This window comes from Lontra canadensis, unplaced genomic scaffold (assembly GCF_010015895.1).
Source record: "Lontra canadensis isolate GAN:19392208 unplaced genomic scaffold, GSC_riverotter_1.0 scaffold13, whole genome shotgun sequence".
NCBI lineage: Eukaryota > Metazoa > Chordata > Mammalia > Carnivora > Mustelidae > Lontra > Lontra canadensis.
In genome coordinates this window covers 6,478,228-6,495,136 of record NW_022631007.1, presented here as the reverse complement: position 1 = coordinate 6,495,136, position 16,909 = coordinate 6,478,228, and the positions used below count along the sequence as shown (strand labels likewise).

General features: G+C 36.2%; 1 protein-coding gene across 1 annotated transcript in view; it reads right to left on the bottom strand.

Annotated features, from left to right (window-relative positions):
* Positions 1–3,752: 3,752 nt before the first annotated feature.
* NYAP2 (neuronal tyrosine-phosphorylated phosphoinositide-3-kinase adaptor 2) overlaps positions 3,753–16,909 on the bottom strand; it is a 309,354-nt gene continuing 296,197 nt past the window's right edge. Inside the window, exon 7 of the mRNA XM_032857363.1 lies at positions 3,753–3,796. Within this exon, the coding sequence (XP_032713254.1) occupies positions 3,770–3,796 (27 nt within the window). The 3' untranslated portion in view covers positions 3,753–3,769. The remainder of the gene's footprint in view (positions 3,797–16,909) is intronic.

Genomic DNA, 16,909 nt, shown 5'->3' with positions numbered 1-16,909 from the left:
AGGACCCTGGGATCATGACCTGAGCCGAAGGCAAACACTTAATAGACTGAGCCACCCAGGCACCCCTGTCCTCTGAAATTTTGATTTAATTATTTACTTTTCCATTTGCTTAATGTCTATTTGGTTCTTTTTCTTTCTTTAAAAAAAAAAAAAAAGATTTCATTTTTAAGTAATCTCTACACTCAATTTAGGGCTCGAACTCACAACACTGAGATCAAGACCCACATGCTCTTCCAACTGTGCCAGCCAGGTGCCCCATTTTTTTCTAAAACTTTAATGTTTTCTATTCTTTATTTACATCTTTAATAACTGTAAGCACTTTATTTTATAGATATTCCATGTGATTTATTATCTTTACACTTTGTAGTCCTTCTACATGTTTTGTCTGCTAGCTTTTGTTCATGGTGGATAATTGTGTTAGTGAAATTATTTTAGGAGTAACTGATCTATCCATGGCAGTCCTACACAATCAGGATTGTGCAATTATCTCTAACAAATGGTATTGTGTTTGTTTCTGAGGAACATCCACAGATTTCAGCAATCCAAAACATACTCAACAATTCCTAAAGCCCTTAATGTAAATTTAATCTCCATGGCAACTCATGGTACAGACTTAGCTGCTCAGTAGGAGCCGTCTTTCTGAAATTCTATTTCAAGAAGAGCTTCCCAGTTCTGGTTTTTCACCTTCCTCAAGTTCAAGATTGTATCTCTTTTCCTTTCATACAGGTTGAACTTTCAGTTCCCAGTTTCATTTCAATCCCTGGATAAGTTATCTACCAACTCATTAAATTATACTATTTTCTTCATTCATGTATATTTGAAGTCACCAAAGCCATTTTTCCTGTCTTTTTCTAGCACTTTCGGGTGTTTTCTTTTGTAAAATTAGAGGCTTGCCTTTGACAATACTACCATTTTGTCCAAACTGGGTCTCTTAATCCAATCTTTATAGTATAACCCTTTATTTATTTACTATGCATGACACCCTCAATGACAGAAGAACATTGTCCTCATAATCTGGGGCAAGAGAAAGAAAGATGCACCCTGAATTGTGATATACTGGTGAAGCTTTGTGGAAAGGACCAACACAGCACAGAGAAAGAAGTCATTAGTTGGTTTTGAGGGGGTGAGCGAGAGCTTCACCACAGACACAGATTTGAGATGACCTCTTCCGAGTGATAGGGAGCTCCAAGGGTAGGAAAAAACGAGAGGAGAAGATTCTCTAAGGGAGTTGAATTTTTAACCTCAGGATTCAGTGTCAGCCTAAAACTGAGAGTTGAAGCCATAGAAACAAAGACCAAAGGGGTGCAGAAATTATGGAACAAAATTAAGATGAGAATGGTGAGTGCTCATGATCAATAAACTGGAGTGAATGGCAGAATTCTGCAAAGATTTCAAGTGGCAGGAGAAAAAAAACAAATGGCATGGGATGTGGGAGAAGCAAAGTCAAACAAATACCATCAAAGAACCTCATGTTCTATGATTGAACAAAAGCCTCTGTTGAAAATGAAGCTTCATTTTTTAATGAAAGTACAAGCAGAAAAGATCTTTGTGGGACCTAACCATGAAATGAACTTTCCTTTAAGCAAAAACCACTTTTCATCTTCTATTCTCAATATGTTTTGTTTGACCCTCTCATAACACTAGTTGTGACTGACTAAGTTAATGCTTCTTGAGGTCTTGTGACTAAAGAATAAAACAAACCATAACTAAAACATAAAGACTGTTTCTTACAAGTGCTGTTATTGAATGAAGACTTCTATAATGTACCTTTTATTATTTTGATTTTTAGCAATGTACTTACCTTCATTTCATGGCACACAAATCCCTTCATGGCATTCCATGATCATCGAAAATGTCACTGTAGGCAGTTAACCCTGGAATGAAGAAACTAAATATTTATTTACTGAATCAAGAAAATGTCTACTCAGTTCCTGAAAAATCGTAATGCACAATCTACCTTATCTTCAGAATTCCATGGGCTTCTGTGATACTATATTCTCCTTGATTCCCTGGAGGTTTACTATCTGTTCAAAAGTTCCTCAGTCTAAGTCCCAGAAGGGAATTTTGCTTTTTAACTGTCTGCACTATACTAAAAATTAATTCAAGGAATTGACCGCTGTGCCCTCAAGAATTGAATAATAAGCCCTCTTGTATCCATTAAGGCTCTCTGAGAGTAAGAGTTCCCCCAAAGCACCAAAGGGCAATTATTGTAAATCTGCCTAGACACAGCTTTCAGCATAGAGAAAATTTAATTCTCAAAGCTTACTCAGAAAAGAAAAATAGCCTTACTAAGAAGAATAGCCTTTCTGAGAGTTGTAGCCCAATGTAGAGCACCCACATCCTAGTACCCTTCATCTCATAACTGAACAGTCTTTGAAGCAAGATTCTCCAAGAAAATGTTTTGTTTATGGTCCCCATACAGCAGTGTTGAACACACAGAAGGTACCAGAGAAATATTTATTATCTGGATGAAACCATGAATAACTGAGTGATTTAAAAACCATCTAGTTCATTGGTTAATAACTAGATTTAAAGACAAAGACATGGAGGTCCAGACACTTTTAGTGGTAACACTAAGACTGCTGTATCAGGCTTATTTTTACCTCAGTCTGTTATTATTTTTTTTTTAAGATTTATTTATTTATTTGAGAGAGAGAGAGCATGAAAGGGGGGAGGAGCAGAAGGAGAGAATCTCAGGCAGACTCCTCACTGAGCAGAGAGCCCAATGCAGGGTTTGATCTCAATACCCTGAGATCATGACCTGAGCCAAAACCAAGAGCCAGATGTTTAAGCAACTGAGCCACCCAGAAGTCCCTTAGAGAAATTCTGTGTGACTATCTCTATTCCTGGGGCAGGCGCACTTGCCATTCATTAGTCATTGCATATAGAATCTTCCGGCCGAACGAGCTGACTCTTAAAGTTTAAGCAGTTCATTCAGATATCAAAGGTAGTTTTGTACTAACCAGTGGTTCTAAATTCTTCTGTCTCCCATGCCCCTCAAAGTCATAATACTCTTGCATCCCTTTCTGCAGTACCTCTTAAACAAGGGTTGTCAAGCCCAAGAAAATCTTGGAGTGAAGAGGAAGAGGGGTAAATGTCATATGAAAGAATCTCAGAGTTGATTCGAATGCCCATCAAAATTTTACTTGGATTATTATTCTGAATTAACAATTAGCATGCACTCTTAATATTTACAGGAATTCTCTTCATTTTGTTTAATATTTCTTCGACACCCTGCTTAAATTATGCCTCCTCTGTGAAGTCTTTTCTGATTCTTACCTCTAAAATTATTTTAACCATTAGTGGTCAGCAGTACTTTGATTAAAACTCTGTATAACATAACCTATAAAACTTTTTTGCTTACATGTTGCTAGTGCTCGCTTCGGCAGCACATATACATGTTGCTATAGACTGAGGGTATGTATCCTCTCTACAATTCATATGTGGGGACCTAATTCCCAATATGATGGTATTTGGAGGTGGGGCCTTTAGGAAATGATTAGGTCATAAGGACTCTTTCTTTTATGAAACAAGATCAGAGCATTCCTTCACCCCTACTTTTGTGTAAGGACACAGTGAGAAGCTGCCTATGAACCACGAAGCAGGGCCTCACCAGACACTGAATCTACCAGTGCCTTGATCTTGGTTTCCCTGAGAACTGTAGGAAATAAGTTCTGTTATTTATAAGCAGCCTGAACTAAGACCCATGCACACTTTTGCATGGATTCTAACTGATGCCTTATTTCACTCACCTTTATGTCATCAGCTTTCAGCAAATTGTCTGGCCTGGGATAGCCTGTCAAAAAATATTTGTAGGAGAAAGATAAACAAATAGATAAGCATACACAAATATCCTGGTATTGATGTTAAGAACTCTTATATATACTTTATGGTCTGAGACGTATGCAAGGATAACTAGAAGAAAGATTCTTCCTAATCAACAAAGTTGTCAAGAACTTTGCATTTAGCTAAACCTAAATACTTGCATGTCTTTGCATGTCTTATTTTATTTTTGCCTTTGCATGTTTTAATTTAAAGCACTGCATTTTACAAAAGTAAGACAACTTTGAATTACAATAACAGAAAACACTTTGGATAAATTATATATATGTTTTTATGATCAAAAGCATCTAGCATATAATGTTATTTGGTAAAGGAATGTAGTTTCAGGATTTTAGTTAAAAAATTCAAGATCTGGGAACATTTTTAATTGGATATTTCAGAACAACAAAAACCCTTCACAAACTCGTATAATCGCTGGCACTTTTCTCCCCCCACCATGTAAGAACTCTGCAGATTTGTTTCTATTGATTCAAGTCTGCAAAGCAAACACATTTTATTTAGATTGATTCATGAAACTGGCTGTTGTAATGGGATACTGTACTACTAGTTTCAGTATTGGGCCCTGAAAATCAATTACAGGTCACTGAGGCCATTATTTTCTCCTTGTAAACAAAGGTTCTTTAAATTCCAGGACATGTCCACCACGTTAGAGATGAGGGACCAAGCATTTCATTTCACATTTGCCTGTTTAGAGGAGCTGAATGCCATGAAATTAATATGGGCTCATTCCGAACTTTCCAGTTAGGCTCAAATGAATACATCATTTTTGGAGAAAAACAGCACAAGTCCTATGTTTACAATGGCACTAACTTGCATGCCAATTCTTAAAATAAGAGTTTTACTAAACTCATTTCAAAGAAAACCTAAATTCTATGAAATATCTTAGTCCAAATGGTTTCGAACTAGAAAGGATTCTTCCCGTGCTGCGTACCACTTGGCTACAATTAAAGAATGTTAAGGTCTTGTGGAATTTCCGGTTTTAGTCATTTAGAGTCTGACCAACCTTCATCACATTGGTTTCAGTAGTACTTACTAGATTCTTTCAAAACAGAACTGTTCTTTTTCTGGAAAGATCACTTACAATTATATCCAAGAAACAATGCTTAGAGTTTATTTTTAAAAAGAAGAGGAAGTTTAAGTCAAGATTAAAGCTACAACCACCACAGAGTCCCCACCCAAAAAGGCCCTTAAATCTAAGTTCTAGGGTTTTTTTGTTGTTGTTGTTGTTTGTTTGTTTGTTTGTCTTAAATATGCTTCCACAGAGGATTATTTGGAATCCTTGGCTTCTTCCTCTACAAAGAATGAAGGAAACTTCACGGCAAATTTAGGCTGAAAACCCAAACATTAACTCTTCAAAGCCTTTAGGGAAATAAATCATGGAAATAACTATTTTTTAGTTAGGCTTAAACATTCTCAAAAATCCTCACCGATTACATGTTTGGAAAAAGGGTTATCAGTAAAGAGTGGTGTTTCTACATACTAGAGTTAACTCGAAAAGGAGTGATGTTGGTAATGAGAATTATTGTTTTTTAATAATACCTGAGCTATTTTTTTTTAAAGAAGCCAGAATTTCTAAGTATTCCACACAACATTCACATCCACAAAGCCTGTAATTTCAAAAACATTCTCACCATGTTGTTCCATTTAATCTTGACACTGACCTTATAACATCAACCGGCAGGATTTACATCCCTCAGAGAAGTCTCTGAATCTCCTTTTGTCATTTGTAAGATGGCGATAATAAATAACACTTCATATGCCTAATCCCTTGTATAGTGAAGAATAAAATGATCTTGTCTGTCTCTTATGACAGACACCAAAAAAATAAATTAATTAAAACTAATGTCTCTTTTATCATGCTAAAGATACAGAATTGGGAATATCAATTAAAAAAAAACAGCAGGAATATTTTCAGAACTATTAAGGAAATTGACTCAAATTAATGTGAATATATGTACATACAAAACACAGATACAAAAACATCACAAATACATCAAATTATTGTGAGATACACACACACACACACACACACACACACACACAGGGCCCCATCCTGCTTATCTTCATGTTTTAGTCTGGGGAACTTTAAAATGATATTTGCTTTATGTTTACTGTTACATCGTTAGTCTCTGGAGAAATTGTTAAATAACTGAATAAAGAAATGAATATAACACTCTTTCTAGAAAGAGGATCAAGCAGATCTAGGGAAAGACCATATACTGAACCGTAAAGCAAGCTCGACAAAACTGAAAGGACTGAAATCATGCAGAGTACAGTCTCTGATTCCAATAAACTTTAGCATATAAATAAAACAACCAAAGAGCTAACAAATAATCAAATATTTGGAAATTAAGTAACACATTTTTAATTAATCCATGGCGGAAAAAGAAATTAAGATAGAAATCAAAAATATTTTGACCTAAATGGCAATTTTTTTTCCTAAATGTTAATTTAAACACTACCTATCAAAACTGTTAGGTGTAAAGAACTGGGTGGCTCAGTGGGTTAAAGCCTCTGTCTTCGGCTCAGGTCATGATCCCAGGATCCTGGGGTCAAGCCCCACATCAGGTTTTCTGCACAATGGGGAGCCTCCTTCCTCCTCTCTCTGCCTGCTTCTCTGCCTACATGTGATCTCTGTCTGTCAAATAAATAAAATCTTTAAAAAAAAATTGTTAGGTGTAGCTAATGGTTTAAAAAGCTTATAGCCTTACACGTACTTTTGAAAACAAGAAAGGCTGAAAATGAATTATCTGAGAACCCATATCAAGAAACAAGGCAAAAGAAAAAGAGCAGGAAGATGCTTGTATTTGATATATATAAAGAACACTTAAAGCCAATCAAGACAAGAGAGACACAACAACAAAAAATATTTTTTAAAGATAAATGAGCACTTAGCCAAAGAGGATAGCCACATTGACTAGAAATGTCTGAAAAGGTTTCAAACTGATTGGAAATGTGGGAAATGAAAATTTAGGCCATAATGGAAGACTGACATATGAGCACCAAAATAACTGTGATTAAAATACTGATAGCAAGTGTTCATGAGGGTGTGGAAGAACCGGACCCCTCACAGATTGCTGGTAAGAGAAAAAAATTTACACAGTCACTTTAGAAAAGTATTTTGTAATAACTACTACTGGAGAACATTTGCATAAGCTTTCCAGGGCACCACAGAAGGGCAGGGAATTGCAAACATTTACACATTGTAGCATACAGAAAATAACGTTTGTTTAGCACACTAAGGAATACTGAGGAGGCTTTTATGGCATGACCTCATCAATTCACTACCAGTTTAAAAAATAAATAAATTAATTAATTAAATTGAAAAAAAAATTCACTACCGGTGAACCTCCCAGTCTTGCTGAGGACTGATGTGTTCAATACATGGGACATTTTCATCTCTGAACACCTACGTTTTAGGTTTGCACTTTGAGGAAAGCTCAGTTCCTGGTGACTAAATCCTAACAAAAGGAAAAAGAAAATTCCTATAAATATTTCTATTTTCTCTATATTTTCAATTATGTACATAATAACAAATACTAAATTCCCCAAGTGGTGGCCCCTGTTAGAATAAGGAACATTCCTGAAGGATGGGAATATAAGAAAAGAGGTCATAGAAGTAGTGAAACTTGAGTTATCTTTTTTGAAAATTGCACAAAAGACAATCCACTGAAATCTATGCTGTCAAAGATGTCAGTCTGGCTCTCAGCGTTCTGCAATCTGTTTCAAATCCTCGGTGAAATAAGGTGGACATAAATTCATATTTTAAAAAGACAGCTTTGGCTTCTGCTTCCAGAAAAATGGTTTAGATATACTTTTCAACGAAGTATAGCTATAAACCCTGAACATTACATATAAAATAAGCATAAGAAAAATCTAAAAGAAGAGAGGGCAGACTTTTTCTAGAGACCTTTGAACCAGAGAAAGAACATGGTGGCGAGTCCCCTGGATTTTCTTTTTGTCCAATCCAATTGGAAATGAGCAAAGGACCTGAGGAGATATTTCACCAAGAAACATAGATGACAAGTAAGCTCATGGGAAGTTATCCATCATCATTAGTCATTAGGAAAATACAAATGAAAGCTGAACAATCTATCAGAATCACTAAAAAAAAAAATATGTAGTGCTAAAACCAAATGATGGTGAGAATATGAAGAATCTACATTGTTTATACATTGAGAGTAAGAATGTAAAGTGGTTCAGCCACTATAGGAAAAAAAAATGGGCATTTTCTTAAAAACTAAATATACAGTCACCAAAAGACCCAGCAATTGCTCTCATAGGCAGTTTCCCAAAGAAATGTGGGTTTATGGTCACATAAAAACCTAAACATAAATGTTTATAACTGCTCCATTAGTAATACTCCAGACCTCAGATGTCCTTCAGTGAGTGAAGGACACACTTTGGTAGAACAATACTGTGGGATACTAACTCAGAAATACAAAGGAACAAACAGTGGATAAATGTTACACCATAAACAACCATCCCCAGAATGATGTTAGTGATAAAAGCCCAAAAGGTTACATCCTGTATGATTCCATTTCTATACCATTCTTGAAATGACAAAGTTCTAAAACTGGAGAACACAAGAGTGGTTCCAGCAGTTTCAGAGCAGGTGTGGCAGGAAGGAAGGGAGTGTCATTCCAGTGGGACAACTTCAGGAATCTTTGTGATAATGGAGATGTTCTGTATCTTGACTGCATCGATGTCAAATATCCTGGTTTTGATATTGTACTCTAGTTTTGCAAGATAGTATCACTGGGAGAAAATGAATCAAGGTTGTATAAGCTCTCTGTATTATTGCTTACATGTGCATGAGAATCTGTAAGGCTATCAAAGTAAAAAGCTTAAAAGTAGAAATAAAATACTCTGGTTGCACATTAACATTGTGCAGATGACACGTCTCCTCTCAATGAATTCTAAGCCATTTCAGCATAAGGTTTACCTTGATTCCAAGGCTCTGCTCCCCTTGACTTGGTATTATTTTGTTCTCATTTTAAAATACCCCTCTTCCCCTTTCCTTCCTCAAATCCATCACAGCTTTTGTGTGTGATGGGTTTCCTCCACCCTCCTGCTCTAACTCCAACTCAGGTTCAGAAGATTTTTCTTTATTAAAAATGTGTTACATTTTCAGCACCTGGTTGGCTCCCTCTGTTAAGCATCTGCCTTTGGCTCAGGTCATGATTCCAGAGTCCTGGGGTCAGGTCTTGGATGGGGAAATCCCTCCTCAGCAGGGAGTCTTACTTGTCCCTCTGCCCTCTCCCAACCCAGTGCTTATGCGCATGCTCTCTCTTTCTCTCTCTCTCTCTCTCTCTTCTGCAAAAATAAATGAATCATTAAAAAAGTATGTTATACTTTAATAATTGTAGTATTTAGGTGACACCTATCCAGCATTTAAAAAAGATTTAAGAGAGTATTTGTTCCAACTTTACCATAATGTAAGTTAAAAAAACTGAGGCTCAGAATATGTAAGCAATTTTGTACATTGTTCAAAGAGATGTAAAAAGTCAGAGCTTAGATTCTCGAACTATTTGAAAAATGGGTTGTTTTGTTTGTTTTTCTTATTTTGCGAAAGTTATTACTTTTGCTTTTGGTTTCAAACATAGCCATAAAATACCATAAACTTAAAAAAATAACTCTTTTATTAACATAGTTTATTTATTTGTATGCTGTATGCAAACAGCAACATATAAAAATATGACAGAAAGTGACTTGTTAATGCTCTCTACACTCCAATAAGCCTTTCATCCCTCCATTGTTTTTCTTCAGAGGCAGAAACAAGTACATGCATGCGTGTGCACACATGTATAGGAGTACAATATAAATACCTTTTTTTTCTACTCAGTAACACATCTTAGAAATCATTCCCTATCAGCACATAGACATGTGGTGGACGGACCTGTCAGCATCCTTCCCTGATATCTACTTCCTGATACTTGCATCTGTGTATAATCCCCTCAGTCCAAGTATGAGCCAGACCCATGAGTAATCAATAGACTATGACAAAGGTTCCGGAATGTCACTCCTGTGATTATTTTACCCTAGTAAGACATAAGATTTTGTCTTCTTAGCAGATGTTTTTTAGAGAATCTCCTTACTGGCTTGATGAAGTAAGCAACCATGTGGAAAGAAACTGCTGGCAGCTTCGAGGAATTATGGCCTCTGGGAACAGAGGGTGTGACCTTCAGCCAACAACCAGCATAAACCTGGTCCCTCAATCCTAAACCGCAAGGCATGATGTGCGGACAGCTTGCGCGACTGGGACTGCAAATTCTTCCTCAGATGAGCTCCTATAGGATAACACAGCCCAGAGAAAAGCTTTACGTTAGCCTTATGACACCCTGAGTAGGAGCCCTAACTAAGCAGTATCTAACTCCCAACCCAGAACAACTGAGGTAATAAATATCCATTATTGTAAACTACTCCGTTTGTGGTAATTTGTTATGCAACATAGAAAACTAATACAAAGGTCTACCTTATTTTTTCATACTACATAGCATTACTCTCTATGTGTAGACCATATAGAATTTAAAAATTTTTAAACTTTTCCCTATTAATACATATTGATTATACATGCCTCTTTGTACATAGATAAAAATGTATTTGCAGGGTTAATTGTCAATAGTAAGATTCTATATTGAACATATATCACAGATGTTTTCATTGATACTGTCAATACACTCTATAAAAAATTATATCATTCTATGCTGCCTCCAGAAATCTGTGAGGATTCCATTCCTCTCAACAGTATTTCATTGCTATTGTTTCTATTTTCCAAAATACTAATAAAATATTTGACATTTTTACTCCTTTTTACAGTAGTAATACTTTCATGGATTTTAAAGATGAATTAGATGGCTAATTACCTAACACACAATGTATCAATACATTGATTTTTCCAAATTATCTGCCTAAGGCAATGGTTACACCCAATTAAAAGCTCTAGCACTTAGCAAAATGCCTTTACTTATATAACTTTCCTGTTCTTATAAGATATGGCTAAATCTGTCTGGTCTATTGAACTACAATGGCTTCAAAGAAAGTCATATTGTTTTATTAAACTATTGTCATCTTCTATAATACTGTAAGTAGAAATATCAAGATGATGATATGTATAACTCAAGACCATAATTTCATGGAGCATTTTTACAGAAGAGTACAAAAACACAATATATTATCAATGGGCTTGTCTTTTAACCTTCCAAAGCAAGAGAGGGCAAAAGAGTTTTGGATAAATGCCCAGAATCATTAAGATGAAGAGGCATGCGTGTCAGAATAACACTTGACACAATATACTAACGCACACAAAGAATTTATTGCTCTTCTTAGGGTACGAGCCATAAATCTTTGCATTTAGAGATGTCCAGGTGTCTATAATTATAAATACTTCTCTCCCAGACAATGGGAACTAGAAAATCTTCACTCCCAGGAAACGGGAGGTATCGAACACTTTATAGTCAGCCTATTTCTTCTCCTACTGTACATTGGGTACAAGAAGAGGGAGATCCAATAGGTTCTGCCTCTGGGGCATGAAGACACTTAGCTCCCCTGTATGAGTAAGTGAGGGCTACTATGGGAAGAAGAGGCACATGGATTTTTGGGTACTTTGTCAGGGAACTGTACTATTCCCTACAATGTATTCTCTCTCCTACTCTGCATTATTTTGGCAATTGAGATTGCATACCTCTAAGTTTTGTTGATGCACATGATTTCAAGTTGGAGAAACATTTCACAGCTGCCCTTATAGCTACTTGTAGTCTTGTGACTCACTTTCAGACAAGGAATTATGAAGCTTTCTCCTTTCCATGTTATCATACTTTCCTCTTTTGGGCTGAAATGCTGGTCAGAAATAAAAGTTGGAAATCTCTGGTGAAGCTGAAGATGCCCATGCCCTTTGATTAATAAAGGAAGCTTTTTTTATCTTCTAGAAAAATCTCTCATAGCACATACAAGGAGACATACACTAACATGGGTGTAGAGGCATTGCTTGCAATAAAAATAGTTTTTAAACAACCTAAGTGTTCCTGAAGTCCCTGGGTGACTCAGTCAGTTGAGTGGCTAACTCTTGATTTCAGTTCAGGTCATGATCCCACGGTCCTGGGATCAAGCCCTGCATTGGGCGTCCTACTCAGGGAGGTGTCTGTGTGAAGATTCTCTCTTTCTCCCTCTCTTTCTGCTCCTCCCCCTGCTCGCACTCTCTCTCTCTCTCTCAAAAATAAATAAATAAATCTTAAAATCAAAACAAAACGAAAATAAAACTAAGTGTTCCTCAAAGAAAGGAATGGATAAATCGTGTTCATCAATGTTATTGAATGGCATATAGTTGTGTATTTTGGAAAAATAATATATGTGTATTAAAATCATAAATAAGCACAGGAGATTGATAAATATCAAATTTAGCACAGCAATTTTATCAGTTATGGCATCAAGAAAAAAGAAACTATGAAGTTTTGGTGGATAGGATATATATTTTTTAAATATTTAGTATGTATATATAAATGAGAATGAAGGTATCACATATTAGAACTTGTGAGCTACACTTAAGTACAACTTAAAGTAGAAAAATATATGATAACCTTAAAAACCTTAAAAGAAAAGACTGAAAATAAATGGGATAAATTAATTATTTCATGAAAGAAATTAAGAAAAGATCAACAGATAATAAAACCCACTGAAAGCAAAATATTGCAAGGAAATAAGGAATAAAAATGAAATAAATGGTAGAGAGATCATCAATAAAAAGAAGAACTGATTATTTGAAAAGTTTAAAAATATAAACCTTTTGTCATATTTTAAAAAATAATAAAGAGAATGACCACAGATAAAAGTATACTCAAAACCAAAAATAGAAATCAAATGACAAAGGGAAGATTTAAGTCAGATTAATTGAAGACTATAAGAAAATAATTTTATAATTCAGTCAACAAATTTATCAACATATTTTAAACCATGAAAGAAATATTGTAGAAAACAGAGATTTCCAAACAAACAAGAAAAAATGAATAATAAATACTAAGATCAAAAAATGAATCAACTACTAATACCTGCTACCACATTGAGGAAACTCAAACATCGTATGTTAAGTGGAAGAAAGGGCAAATGCTAATGACCATATTTTGCATGTTACCATTTATATGAAATGCCCAAAAAATGCAAGTCACTGTCACGCTGAAAGTATATTAGTGGTTGCTCAAGGTGGGGGATTGGGGATGGGGGTGGGAGGGTTGGGTGGTGGGAATGGTAGATGGTCACATGTGGGCACTAAGGGGCTTTTGGTGTAATGAACATGTTTCTAAGTTGGGTTGTGGTGATGATCATACAACTCTGCAAATTTAATAAAAGTCATTGAATTTTACAGGGATTTCATGGTATGAAAATTGTGCCTTAAGCTGTTAAAAATAAGAAATAGAAAGCTCTCATGAACCCATAGCCATTAAAGTAAATAAGTTGCTTATTAAAAAAAATTAGCCTACCTCCCAGCCTCCCTCACCATGACACCAAAAAAAAAAATAGGTTTAGAGGATTTTATAGGCAACCTTACATCAAAACTCTAAGGAGTAGATAATTCATGCCCTCTACAAATCATGTCAGAGGAAACACAAGAGAGACATCCACTCTATGGTATATGGTAATGTGTATATGATAATGTGCTTTGATAGTAACACTTTGTTAGGAAGATATAAGAAAAATAATAAAATAACTACACCTGTGAATATAAATGAAAACGCCCTATATGAAGTCCTATCACACTAATTTCCAGGTTGTATTAATAAAAATTATAATTAAGTGAAACTTATTCCAGGAATACAAGAATGTTCAAAGTCAGGAATCTGAGCAACTTTATGGGCTGTGGTATAAAAACCATGTGATTATCTCACTAGATGCAGAAAATGTACTGTAAATACCCACCTGTGATAAGGACAAAACTCAGCATACTAGAAATAAAGGGAAATATTTTCAACATGAGTATTAATTTATTTCTTTCTTTTTATTAAGTAAAGTTTATTTCATATTTTAACTATTTTTACTCATATGATTATCATAGGAAATTCAGAAAAAGAAAACATTCACTGTGTTTCTTCTGCTCTCATAAGTATTATGCATTTAATTTTACAATTATTAGATAAATTATTTTTGTTGTTTATTGAAGGGGGTGATGCAAAAAAATGATATCTGTGTGTCCAGTTCCACCATCGGAAGTGATGTTTCAGGTCATTGACTAGGATATGTTATAACCAATGCTTCTTTTTATTTTTTAATTTCTTTATTTTTAAAGATTTTATTTATTTGAGAGGGAGGGAGAGAAAGAGAGAGAATGAGAGCACAAGCAGGGGGAATGACAGGCAGAGGGAGAAGCCAGCTCCCCGCTGAGCAGAGCCTGAAGTGGGGCTCAGTCCCCCCAAAACCAATATTGGCTGGCTCCCCATAACCGATATTTCTATATGAAGAATAGCTGTGAGTTATATCTTTGTCTCTCAAGCAGTGTTGGCTTTTTTTTTTTTTCCTATTAAGCTTTTAGAAGCTCTCTCAATATTTTTCTACTATTGGCCTAGCTCTGAAGATATGTATAACAGTAATTTACTAGAAGAAATCATCATCACTGTGCTTACTTTTATACATCAGATATATTCCTACTAATGTCAGGAACACTATATGCCTACCATAGTCCTAACATTGTAACTGTTTCCTAGAGATCCCCAAGTCATTCAATAGGCAATACAAAGAAAGGAGAAGAAAAATGATTTTTACATGCTGATGATATGATTGCCTAAATTAAAAGGCCAAAATAGGGGTGCCTGGTGGGGGAGAGGGTTCAGTTGGTTAAGCGTCTGCCTTTTCAGGTCAGGTCATGATCTTGGGGTTCTGGGACTGAGCCCCAGGTCAGGTTCCCTGTTCAGTGGGGAGTCTGCTCCCCCCTCCCTCCAGAGCGCTCTCTTATATAAATAAATAAAATCTTAAAAAAAAAAAAAAAGCCCAAAATAGCCTTCAAAAAACAAAAGCAAACCAAACAATTAAAACTAGTAAGAACAAGAACAAGGTTACATATGGTCAAGAAGAGTAACATATAAAAATCAGTAATGTCCTTATACCAACAATACCAGTTATAAGATATAAAAGAAAAACACAGATAACATTGATGATATTTTAAAGATTGTGATACCTCAGCATTGTGAATACTTAGAAAAAAATCATCCATGATTTGGGAATCAGTTTCTCCCTCTCTGCTCCATCCGACTGCTTGTCCTATCTCTGTCTCTGTCTCTCTCTCTCTAAAATAAATAAATAAAATCTTTCAAAAAATAAATAAATAAAAAATAAAGAAGAAAACCATACAGGTTTACATACAAGCTACACATTTGGCACTTTCCATATTTCTCCTCTATCGTTTTCAACTTCCAGCAGCCATGGTTTGGGCATAGTAAGAGGACCATTACTTGTCCCATTACTTGCTATAGGAACTGGGGGAGCAGGAAGAAAATTAAGGGCCACCTGGATAAATGCTTCTAGGAAATTCTGTGTCCTGTTAAGAGACTGCATGGTCCTGGGTGGCTCCCTGATTCTATGTTTGACTTTCACTTGGCCCCATATACAGATGTGAGAACAAGACTGAGCCTTTGTCGACCTCAGCAAATTGATTAGGTTTTGTTTGATTCTCTCTCAAAGATGATAATAGACATGTTCTGTATGGAAATGGTTCCAAAATTCTAACATTCATAAGAAAGGTGGGAGGAACGTAGTGAAATGCAATGCAGATCTCTTGGGTCTTACCAGAAATACTTAAAATGGACAGACTTGGGTCTGGCAGGAAATCTGCATTTTGGGAACCTCAGGTGATCCTGCTACTGTTAGCTCAGCGATCACAACATTTGGCGTGGTCATAACATGATGAGTGAGCAGAAGTGAGGTACTGCTCCCTTTGTTTTTCTCTTGTCTTTTTTTCTGACTCCTCCTAGACAATCCGTCTATAGAATGGTGAGCCTCAAACTCTCACTTTGGACAAAATTCCAGAGGCAAGTTGTACTAGTTTCCTAGGACTCCTGTGACAAAGTACCAGAAAATGGGTGGCTAAAACAACAGAAACTTATTCTCTGACAGCTCTGGAGGTTAGAAGTCCAAGATCAGGGGTGCCTGGGTGGCTCAGTCGTTAAGCCTCTGCCTTCTGCTCAGATCATGATCCCAGTGTCCAGGGATGGAGCCCTGCCTTGGGCTCCTTGCTTGGCAGGAAGCCTGCTTCTCCCTCCCCTACTCCCTCTCCTTGTGTTCTCTCTCTCTGGCTGTGTCTCTCTCTGCCAAATAAATAAATAAAATCTTAAAAAAAAAAAAAAAGTCCCAAATCAGGGTGTTGGCAGAGCTATGCTCCCTCCTAAGCCTCCAGGGGAAAATCCTTCCCTGCCTCTGCCTCTTGCAGCTTCTGGGAACACCTGACAGTCCTTGGCCTGTGGTGCTGTCACTGTCTTCTCTGTTTCAGTAATCACATGACTATTTTCGTTCTGTGTCTGTGTCTTTGTGTCCCTTCTCCTCTTAATGAGGACACAAGTCGTGTTGGACTGCAGGCCCGCCCTACTCCAGTGTGACCTTATCTTAACTATTTATGTTGGCAATTACCCTATTTCCAAGTAAGATAACATTCTCAAGTCTAGGAAGGACACGAATTTGGGGGAGGACACGATTCCACTCAGCACACAAGCCTCAAACTACTTAATTAGCTATTATTACCTTGAAATAATGCTAAGCTCTTTAGAAGCAAATGAGAAAATATCTACTCTCTCCCAATTTTATTTAATTTCATTAAGACTCTTGTTTAACTCCCGTGATGATTCTTTTTTAGGCTTTTCCTCCTGTCTGTTTGTTAGAGGACACAAGTACTGTTTACTTTAGGATTACCTCATTGCTATCCTTGCAGGATTTGGCACACCCTCAGAAACTAGGAATTCCTTCCATAATGTATCTGTGTGTGCATGTATGTAGGAGAACAGAATAAAAATCCCCTGGGAAATCAATGCTGCATTTTTCTTTGCTTGCCAAAAGAAAAGATTTTTTTTTTTTTTTTTTTTTGCAATGAACT